At 34.4% G+C, this 11,972-nt stretch overlaps 1 protein-coding gene across 1 annotated transcript; it reads right to left on the bottom strand.

Annotated features, from left to right (window-relative positions):
- Positions 1-9,745: 9,745 nt before the first annotated feature.
- Positions 9,746-10,180, bottom strand: LOC129909479 (protein NYNRIN-like). Its single transcript, XM_055986558.1, has one exon. The coding sequence runs from the start codon at positions 10,178-10,180 to the stop codon at positions 9,746-9,748; it is 435 nt and encodes a 144-aa protein (XP_055842533.1).
- Positions 10,181-11,972: the final 1,792 nt, after the last annotated feature.

The following is an 11,972-nucleotide window of genomic DNA, read 5'->3' on the forward strand; positions in this document are numbered from 1 at the left end:
TCATGAAGTCGATTCCAATGATGCACTCATCACATATACCTGCCACCAAAAACACATGCGAAAACTCTAGTTCTGCCATACGGATTGTAAGACGAACTTCACCGTACACCCTTGCTGCTTCTCCTGTGGCGGTCTTCAGATGGTAGCTGTTGGTGTTATGTAGCCATGTCATCTTCACCAAGTCTCTTCGTACAATAGAGGCGGTGGCACCGGTGTCAATTGTAGCCACGTGTTGTATGTTGTTTATGGTCGCCTCCACTGTCAGAATTTTGTTGTCTCGTTTAGTCTGTGAGACTTGAATTGTGGTTCTGGGGCCATCGATACCAGAAACCAGCTTCTGCCCCTCGAAGTTGGTTCTTACTCGTTTCCCGAATGGGAATCAAGTTGAGGATGAGCGTTGGTTGTATCGCTTACCTGTTGTTGGGCAATATTCCTGTTTCCACAGTGTTGGCAAGCAGTTCTTCTTGGTGGCAATCTGCACTGCCGCTGGAGATGTCCTGTCTTGTTACAGTTCCAGCATCGAGCAGCTCCGTCTCGCTGGTTTCTTTGGAATGCGAGTTTTTGACAAGAGCATTCTTCCACTGCAACTTCTCTTACCCGATGAACGCCTTGAGAAGCCTGTTCTGCTGCTTCCATAGTAAAAGCGAACGCTAATGCTTCAGGAAAGGAACGTTTTCCAGCTGTTCGTATCGCTCGCTGAAGATTTATGTCAGAAACAGCACGAACAAAGGCTTCTGTCGCAAACTGATTAATAATATCGTCTCCTGCTGTCGGATATGTCAGATGAGCTAACCTTTCAATATCAGCTTGGAGTTGTTGCAGAGTTTCTCCTCTTTTCTGGATTCTTGTATTGAGTTGGACGCGGAAGACCTCCTGCATATGGCCATCTCCAAAGCGTTTTTCAATGACCTGGACAAGAGCGTTAAAGTTACCATTCTTTTCTGGTGGTAAAGTTTGTAACAACTCAGCAGCAGGACCTCTAAGAGCAAGAGTCAGCGCTATACATTTGTCTTCGTCATCCCAGCCATTTGTTGTGGCAGCTGCGTCAAACAGTTTCTTGTAGATCGACCAAGAACTTTGTCCATCAAAGGCTGGTGGATGCATTTCCTTCTTCTTTGAATACTCACCAGAACTTTCTCGGGCCTTATTTTTTCGAACCTTGTCCAACTCTTTAGCCATGTCTTGGAATTTATCTTCGAACTTTGTGTCCATCACCAACAGCTTTTCTTCGACACGTTCGTCAAGAGCAGTGAACTTTTTCTCGAAATCAGCAAGTTTTCCCTCTAAGAGATTTTTCTGTTCTTCAAGAAGGTTCTTTTGCTCATTGCCTTGTTTCTCCATTTTTTCGAGAAGATTCTGTTGTTCACCCTTTTGCTCGGTACGTTGTTTTTCCATTTGTTCGAGAACACTCTGTTGATCACTCTTTTGCTCGGTACATTGTTTCTTTATTTGTTCGAGAAGATTCGTCTGTTCATCCTTTTGTTCTTTACTTTGCTGTTCCATTTGATTTTTCTGTTCTTCAAATTTTGCAAGGAGAACAGCCATCATGGATGACATATCGGAACTAGTACTTACTCGTTCCTCTACCATTTCAACTTCGAATTTAAATGTATCCAAATCTTCGTTTTTCTGGGTTAAATAATCCTGCAGGCGAATAATGAGGTCATTTTTCGATCCAGCAGTAGGAAGACCTCGTTTAGTTAATTCCGCCTTCAGCTCAGTCAAACTTAACTGATATAATGTCTTACCCATTTAAACTTTTTTTTTTTTAACGCGAGCACTTTTACTTATTTCAAAATGTTTTAAACTTTGTTTATTGTTAAAACACACGCGCACTTTTTATTTTATTTGCGAAATTATCTGATTCGCACAAATAAATAAGTTTTATTCCACTTTTCTGACACCAATGTAACGTTTTATTCCGGGTTCACAATAAAACTTATTTAATTTCCACTTATATTTCCGTTCAAATAAAAACACACTTTATTTCAACTCAATTTACTTTTATTATTCGCTCAAACAAACACACTTTTAAATCACTTTATTTACTACTAACAATTCGCAACACTTTATTTCACTTTTTACTGTACTCTTTCACTTTCAACATTAAACTGTGTCCGGTCGGTGTCTACGCTGCCCTTTTATACCGGAATTTCGAGATTCGAGAATGTCTTCGAAGGTTCTCGTCTTTGCTTCTCGAAACTTCCTTTCCAGGAGGGGCGCTTCATACTTCCAGTCTAGTGGGATATTTTGGGATGTGTTCATTGGGATATTTTGGGATGTGTTCAGAGGGTAGTTTCTTAATTACTAAAGGTCCGTTCACATTTCTACCTTTGCAGTAGTAGGTAGTGTGTTCAGACTTTTATCTTAAAAGTAGCTCAGTAATTCATCGTTACAGTATTATAGCATACTTACTAAACTGTGATTTTTTTAGTGATTTTCGATAGATAGTATAAAAATGTTCGTACCATGACAAAAAAAAAACCATTTGAAAGCTATATTCCTCTAGTTTTAAGATTTTAAAACTAAATATTTTATTTCTGATATTATTATTGACTTTATTATCTTCACTTAAATATTTTTTTCATCTTGTATATTAATTATTTCTATTTTTAATAATTTATTCGAAAAAACGAAAAGTGATGTTGCAAAGCCTCCCCAGGTGGGAGGCTTTGCCACGGGGCACAGTGTGGCCAATCACGAATCTAGCTGGACAAAATTAATAACTCGCGTTAAATCGACTTTTTTTCTAAACAGTTTTAAGCAAATGAATGTGAATAGATAAAATTCTATAAAAAAAGAAAGATTTTTTAAAAAGAAATCTATAATTTCTGCAAAAAGTGGGTCAAAATAGTGATGAAGAAAATGTATTTTTATAGTATTTGAACTTATGTTTCCATAAACATATTCTATGATTGGATATACTTAATTATTTAAAAAAACGATTGAAAAATCTCAATAAATAAAAACTCTATTGCTATTCACGAAAAATAAGAGGCAGAATAATTAGTTTTTATTAAGAAATAGAACTTTTACACACGTTTTTGACAGGTGACATACATGATTTATTTTCTAAAATCTTAGCAATGATTTTAATTAAATATGTTTCACAATCATACAAAATGGCATCACCTTTAAAAATATCTGCAGATAATTTAAAAAAGTAACTCCTTTTTGTGCAATGCAAACTTGAAACCTAAGGTCCTATTAAAAACAGCTGTGTTTATATTACCTTCGATGTTTTTCAAGCTAATAATTCTCTAAATTTCTTTATGACCCTATTTCTGGCCTTTTACACTTGCTTGCTTTTTGCATTGAACTTGTTTAAGATGTTCCGACGGAAAAACATCATTCATCAATGATAATGCCTCATAAGTTGAAAATTCCATTGGTTTAGTGGTTCCAGAGGATCAGAACTTAATATTTTATACTTTGATCCTTCACTCAAAGAAAATTTCGATAAATCCTTTACGGTTTTATTGGAATATGCTTTTTCAATTTTGCGGAGAGCGATTCTACGTTATATACGTTTGTTATATTTTTCCCGTTTTTTAATTTTTAAAAATTCTTTTTTACCTTTGTTTCACTATCTACTGTTTATGTTTATTTAGTTAAGACATAATTTTGGTCAAGTAAAATGAAATTCATGTTTAAAGAGCGGTCCAATGTGTCTTCCACCTTTTTTGTCTTTTTTTTCGCTTAACTTGAAGCACACAACTTTTATATATGTTTTTAATTTTTGTTTACCGTCAAAAATGTTCCAAAGATGATACCTGCTCATTAAAAGGTCAAAAAAACTGTCTTTTCGATCTTATTTGACAGTTTTGACACATTTTTCGAAAATTTGTTTTTTTTTTGAAAATCTTGACTTCATTTTGTATGGCGGTCGGAAAACGCGAGACATGTAACTAGCTAATCTTAATGACAACACTCCACAAAACATTAATTAATTTCAGACCGGAAAAATGCGGAAAAATTAACTTTGCCTCTATTTGAAAAACAAAGATATTTTTTTTTTGCACTTCCAAAAACGAATGGCAAATGCACCCCACAAGCTAATCTTTCAAAAATTGACTTATAACTTTTTTATAAGTTAAACAGTAAAAAAATCGCTTCTACACAGCATAGTACACCTATACCAAAGAAAATAAAATGCACGACTGGGGTCGCACGAACTTGCTCTTAGAGTTAAAGTTGCTTTAATTTTCAAGACTTTTTATATAGAAATTTGGAAAAAAAAAAATAAAATTCGTTTTTTAAAAAAAATAAAATAAAATCTGAAATTAAATTGCCCTCCAAACCAAGTATGCAGTTTTGATTGATATATTAACATGCATTTTTAGAAAAAAAGTTTTCAAAATCGTTAGAGCCGTTTTTTAAAAAACTAATTTTTTATAAATAATTTTTTGGAAAAAAAGTTTAAAAATAAAATTGGTATGTCATTTTGTAGAAATCACTAATCAACATCTAAAAACAAAATTTCAAAAAAATTAAATGTCCCGTTTTCGAAAATTTGATTTTTCAAAAAAAAATTTTCAAATTTTTTTTAAAAATCCAAAAATTATTTTTTTCAAAATTTTATTTTTGGCTTATATTTAAATTATATAAATTCTTCTTCGTTGAAATCGAATAAGCAGTTTTGGAGATAATCGGATTTGAAAAAAACGGTTCTATGGTAGGTACCGTTAATAATGATTTTCAAAAAAAAATTTTTTCATTAAAAGATAGACCTTAACTTTAAACTAACACTTGAATTTTTTAAACAAAATCGTTAGAGCCGTTTTCGAGATATTTCAATTTTACTAAAATCGGTATATGACAAGTACCGTTATTTTTGGTCCAAAAAAATTAATTCCAAAAACCCCTCTGGAGAGTCGCCAAATAACGCTGCATACCAGGTTTGACATCAATCGGTCCATCCGTTTAGGCTGTAGCTCCTTATACAGACTGACAGACAGACTGACAGACAGACTGACAGACTGACAGACTGACAGACTGACAGACTGACAGACTGACAGACTGACAGACTGACAGACTGACAGACTGACAGACTGACAGACTGACAGACTGACAGACTGACAGACTGACAGACTGACAGACTGACAGACTGACAGACTGACAGACTGACAGACTGACAGACTGACAGACTGACAGACTGACAGACTGACAGACTGACAGACTGACAGACTGACAGACTGACAGACTGACAGACTGACAGACTGACAGACTGACAGACTGACAGACTGACAGACTGACAGACTGACAGACTGACAGACTGACAGACTGACAGACTGACAGACTGACAGACTGACACACTGACAGACTGACAGACAGACAGACAGACGGACTTCCGGGACCCACTTTTTTGGCATTGTCTACCATCGTAATGTCATGGAAAAATGTTATCTCAACTTTTTTTTTGTACGAATGCATAACTTGATATAGTACCTATATCGCAAGTAAAAAGGTTACCTAAATTTTGAAAAAAAAATTCATACCGTTTTTGGATATTTTTCCTTTTATTGAAATATTTTGATTTTTCTTTATTTTTGTGGTTTATCAGTGATGACTACATAGACCTTTTATAATTTAAAGAACTTTATTTTATCAGTTTAATTAGAAACGGTAATACCAGAAGCCGAGTTCAAGTGCTGTTTGAGTGACTCGCATTGCTACACTCAAGAACCTCTTACGGGAGAATGGGTCAAAATGGGTAACTTGTTTTAACACCATTAATAGTATATATCATAAGCTTTAAATTGTTACTAAAATGAACGTGAAGCATCGTGGAGCTTTTTTTATAGGCCGTAAAAGAGTAAAAACTACTCGCTCTAGAGGTTTCTTTAAATAATATTCTGATTTTTCTAATTTAAAAGCAAATTCGACAAACGGTAAATTTACATTTAAGGACAAATATACCATTAACAACACTCCATAATTTTTTATTTAAAAAAATCTCTAGGGGTATTCACGATCTGGTGCAACAGGCCTAGTAAAAATGTAAAATTTTATTTTTTTACAATAGATCGTGAACGCCCCTCTTCTTATCTATAGTAAATATTGAAGCATGAATGATGTTTTTTTTTCCTCCACCGTTGCTTCTTCTTTTTTCCATTTTTTATAATTTAATTCTTTGTTTTGTTCGGGTTAATTAATTTTCACTAATTACACGGTGCGACACTGAAAATACACCCGATGAATTACATAGTGTAGGCTGTTCGTATGGTCGAATAATGCATACAAATATTTTTGTTATTTTTACAGACCTAACGATGTAATTCATCAATATTTCAGTCATTTTTCTAACAACTCTCAATATGTTATATGTTTTTGGAAAGAGGATTTCCAGACCTTTTGAATGATGTATAGTGTCTATTGTTTAAACAAATTAAATGTAGGTTTTTATCCCATAAATCTTGAAAAGTGATTTTGTTCTCATTTTTTTTCAACTTTACCAATTTTTTTTTTTGCAAAATAAAACAAACAAAAAAATAAAGTAAGGTGATATTCTGAAAGAATATACATTTTCTATTTACGAAAAAGTAGCATAGATTCCGCAGTTTTGGTCCATTTCAATAAAAAAAAAATACGGCAATTTGTGCCTAAATGTATATTATTTCAGAATATCACCTTACTTTATTTTTTTGTTTGTTTTATTTTGAAAAAAAAATTGGTAAAGTTGAAAAAATTGAGAAAAAAATCACTTTTTCAAGATTTATGGGATAAAAACCTACACTTAATTTGTTTAAACAATAGACTTCTATACATCATTTAAAAGGTCTGGAAATCCCCTTTCCAAAAGATATAACATATTGAGAGTTGTTAGAAAAATGACGGAGATATTGATGGATTACATCGTAAGGTCTGTAAAAATGGTTTTTTGTAAATAAAAACAAAATGGAGGGTTCCAAAAATATAACAAAAATATTTGTATGCATTATTCGACCATACGAACATCCTCCACTATGTAATTTCTCGGGTGTGTTTTTTTTTTTTATTTTGTAGCACAGTGTTATTTGACATCAAAAGAAACTAAATTACGGGACATGAGTAGCGACAACCATTATAAACAGAATAAAAAAGACAAACTGTTTATCATGGGCGACGCGACGGTGAGCTGCCATCTGTCAAAAATAATTTTACTCCATTGTATTTTTATTTTGCAATAGGGTTAGGGTATAGCAAAAGTGCAAGACCATTGTAAAATTTCAATCCATATATTTTGTTGTTGTAGTGTTGTAAGATTTTACACTTTTGCACTTTTGCAATGATACTAGACCAGTTGCATCGGATCGTGAATACCCCTTCTATTCTTATAAAAAAAAAAAACACGTCAAAAGTTGCAAAAAAAGAACGAAATTTTGATAATTTTACAGAATCCAGCTAAGTATACTCGGGACCCAGGCTATGCAAAAAATTAAAATTGATTGCATTGATTGCACTGTGCGTTGGCTCAAATTAGTATCGAAATTATAATCACCGCGGAGTCGATTGCATATGTATTGGTATTTTCACCATGATTTCTCCTTCGACTTTATGTTCATACACAAAAAGTTGCAAGAGTGTGAGTGGAACCTACCTCGTTTTTCGCGTTTTGAGGTCGGAGTGCCTTTTCTGAGCTCGGTTTTCTTGCTTGAAGTGTGGTTGTTGTGTCAAAAACATCGTTGTATTTGTTTTTGTTAGATTAGGTGCGTTCCACCACCAAGGGAGATATCTGAGCACTCAGAGATAATTTAAGTAAGACAAAAAATCTCAGCTGAGCGTTCACTTTTTTTTCTGAGATTTCTGAGGCGAGAATTTTTTGGATTCTTTTGGATTTTTTTGTTATTGTTTTGATTTTTTTTTGTGGTGTGCAGTTATAAAAATGCTAAAAACATGAAAAATTTAATGAAAATTTGAAGAAAATGTTATTATTTTGAGCTTGCTTATTTTGAAATAATTTTTTATCACAATTTAATATTTGAAGAAAAGTTGCAGTTGTGTAAAGTGGCAGTTGAAGTGTTGGATTTGAAAAAAAATTGGATTCCTGTGAGAAACTTGTCCCTCAAAATTATTTTCCTCTCTTCCAAAATGACATTGAGCGCTCAGATCTCTTCTTGGTGGGACGCGCCTATTTTGTTAGAAAATTTCAACTTTCATTTAGGAACGACTAATCCCTTCGAGCAAACAAGTCCGATCTCGGTCCGAATAGGCTCCGAAGTGAGATCGAGCCCGACTACGAAACGGGTTCCACGGCGGCTCAAATAAGTATGGAAATTATAATCACCGCGGAGCCGATTGCATATGTATTAGTGCGGTGAAAATCTCCACTCCGAGAAAACGGAGCCGAAGTCGAATTCGAGTCGGAGCAGCAAAAATCTAGCACAAAAACAAAAAAAAAAGGAATGACGTTTCGCATTTGCGACCAAAAAAAGAATAAGACTTATTTTTTTTTTTACACTGAAATTGTTTTATTTTATTTTCTTTTCTTTACTTTTTTTTCACAAAGAAAATTTGTATAATTGTTTTGTTCTCCAGCGGCAGGAGAACTTGATATAATTCGACAAATTGTGGCTGTTGAATGTTGAAGATTTCCTAAGAAAAACACAAAATGATTAGTTCATTATTTAAAAAAATCACTGCGCGGGCACACTCACCAATATTTCATCAATGAATTCTTTTTTTGGGCTAAAATGATCCCATTACATTTAATAATTTTATTAAATAAGGTGAGACACGATTCGTAAGAAACACTGCAAGAAAAAAATAAAATGGCGCTTTGTAATTTTTTTGCCTTTGTCTTTCCTTCGTTAACTTTCCTTTTCGCACTTTTCACCACACGTTTCTCCTTCGATTTTGTATTCACTTGTATCGGGTTCAGTCTCCTTTGCCAACATTGGAATGATAACTCGATTTAACCTCTCTATTTGGCCATTTGACTGAGGAGAATGTGTGGCAACTTTAATATATTGGATGTTATTAGAACTCAAAAATTCTGTAAATTCTTTAGGAGGGATGGCAGTTGTTAGTACAAAAACCGGTTTTCGGTTTTTCCGGTTTTTTTTCTTTCGATTAAACCGGCCGGTTTTAAACCGGGCCAAAAAACCGGTTTTGGGAAAAACCGGTTTTCGGTTTTTTTTGCTTGATTTGACAGTAAAAAAAATTAACTTAATTTGTCAACCAAAAAAAAAACTTTTAGAAGAAAATCCCTAAGCAAAGCTTTTTTAAGATTGCTATGTGCCTGGATACACGGTGATTTTTGAATCGCCTAAGGGGGAAGATGCTCACGAAGGGAACTGAATATTCTGAGGGCAGTACAGTTCCATTTCTGAATTTTTCTTCTTTTTGACGTTTGTTCCTAGAAAATGTAAAAGTGGAACGTGATTGGGCACAACGTGTGTAGCCACCGCATGTGATTTTTCAATCGATTGAAAAATCGCTGTGTAGCCAGGACTATTGTTATAAGAGTTCTTAACTCACTCTTAGTAGGAAATTTGAAGAATTTTTTAAGCTAAATATGAATGAAAATTTATGATTATATGTTATATCGTTAGTTGAGAGAGGAAAAAAAAATGTTTAGGGTTTTCAGTTTTTTGTCTCGTCGGATCTTTTTTTTGTTCGACGTTTTTTTTCACTCGGTTTTTTTTCGGTTGTTCGGTTTTTTTGCAAAAACCGGTTTAAACCGGGAGAACAAAAAAACCGAAAAAACCGGTTGACCGATTCAAAAAAACCGAAACCGGTTTAAACCGGCCGGTTTTTCCCATCCCTATTCTTTAGACGTAAAGCAAGATCCACGATCGGATATAATTCGAATTGGTCGAGAATAATTTTCAAAATAAGATTGAAGGCATGTTGCGGCTTCTTTTGTGTTCGTGGTCTTTACTGGGTAAAGTTTTACAAACTTTGTGAACCCATCAATAACACAAAACAGATGTTTCTTGCTTCCAGTTGACAAAGGACCGAGATGGTCTATATGCAAAGTATGAAAAGGCATGTTACCCTTCGGTATTGAGTGCAATATACCTCGAGTTTTACCGGATTCCGGAGAAAAGTAGATGCACTTCAGGCAAGTTTTAATATAGTCTTTAACTTTTGTCTTCATATTAGGGAACCAGTAACTTCCGGATAAAAGTTCAAAGCATTTTTCAACCCCCAAGTGACACATTCCCTCATGATGAGTACGGATAACTTGACCTTCCATCTCTGAAGGAACGTAAAACAAAATTTGTCCCTAGCTTTGCAATAAATCAAACCGTCTATCATTTCGTACAACGAACTTTCAGACTTTTCCAGATCATTAACAATTTTGATAATTTTCGGGTCCTTTCTCTGGGCCGCCGCGAGAACAAACTCAAACGACTCGTCGTCGGCAACATAAAGAATGTTAAACGATCTACTTAGGGCATCAACGTGAGCCATCAAGTTACCTTTACGGTGTTCTATTTTATAGTCAAAGCCTTGAAGCTCCAAGGCAGAACGAGAAATTCGCGGATTGAGAGATTTTTTCTTAAGAGTCTGAGTTAGTGCTTGGCAGTCAGTTACTATTTTAAAAGGTATACCTAATAGATAAATCCTAAATCGTCTTAAGGCATAGACTATAGACAGAGTTTCCAGCTCATAACTATGAAATTTGCTCTCAGACTCTGTCGCACGCTTCGAAAAGTAGAAAACTGGATGGAACTTGTTATCTTTTTGTTTTTGTAACAAAACTGCTCCGAACCCTGCACTACTTGCATTACAATGGAGTTCCGTGGTGTTATGTGGACTAAATATCGAAAGAACTGGAGATTGTGTAAGCCTTGTTTTCAACAAGGTGAAAGCTTCTTCTTCTGGAATACCAAAAGTAAATGGTGCATCTTTTTTCAAAAGATCGTAAAGGGGCTTTGCAAGATTTGAGAAATTTTGTATAAACTCACGAAAATAGGAACAAAGTCCTATATAGCTATGGACTTCCTTTGGAATCTTCTTGGAATCGGGAAGTTTTTGATAGCGTCCACGCTTGAATCATTAAACTTAATGCCACGGTCGCTTATCTTGTATCCTAAATATTGGATTTCCGTTTTAAAAAAAAACGCATTTGTCATATCTGAGATGCAAACCATTTTGAACTCGAAGGTCAAGAACTTCTTTCAAAATCTCAAGGTTTTCATCAATAGACTCTGTAGCAATTAAAATGTCGTCCATAAAAGTTAATATTTAATCTTTCGAAATTAAATTTTTAAAAATCTGTTTCATATACCTCTCAAAAACTGAGGGACCGTTTTTTAACCCGAAAGGCATTTTAGTGTACTCAATTTGTCCAAGGGGTGTCGTAAATGACGTATATTTTATGGACTCTTCCGCCATTTGAACATGGTGAATACCATCTTTGAGGTCAAGAGTTGTAAAATACTTTTTATCTTTAAGACGATCGATGTGGTCCTCAATTAAAGGTAATGGAAAATTTTCATTAAGAGTCAACTTGTTTAATTCGCAATAATCTACACAGAGCCTCAGCTCCCCATTCTTCTTCTGCACAAGAACAATGGGCGACGCAAATGAGGAAGTCGATTCGCGAGTTATGCCTTTTTTCAATAAACTATCTAAAATCTTTCTAAGTTCTATTTTGTGCACATACGGCAACCTTCTAGGTGGACAGTGAAAAGGAATTTCTTTAGATAATTAATTCGCATTTTAAAATCCTGGCTGAAAACTTTATGATCATCTGAAGTCGAGAAAGTTGGTGTAATAATCCTAACAACGCTTTGCTTAATCGCCTCAGGTAAATTATCATTAATTTTAAAATCTTTTTTACTCACGTCAAAACTCACGTCAATATTCATTATTTGAGAAAGAAACGATTCATCACCTTCAATAATTTCCACATTTTGTTGACTTGGAGCTGGAGCATAGCGAACATCAGATGGTAAGTGGAGATCCCGATTATATCCAAATGATAAATTTGATTTTTGTTGTTGCAGCACCAAACCAGTTTTTTCCATGAAGTCTCTACC

This window comes from Episyrphus balteatus, chromosome 1 (assembly GCF_945859705.1).
Source record: "Episyrphus balteatus chromosome 1, idEpiBalt1.1, whole genome shotgun sequence".
NCBI lineage: Eukaryota > Metazoa > Arthropoda > Insecta > Diptera > Syrphidae > Episyrphus > Episyrphus balteatus.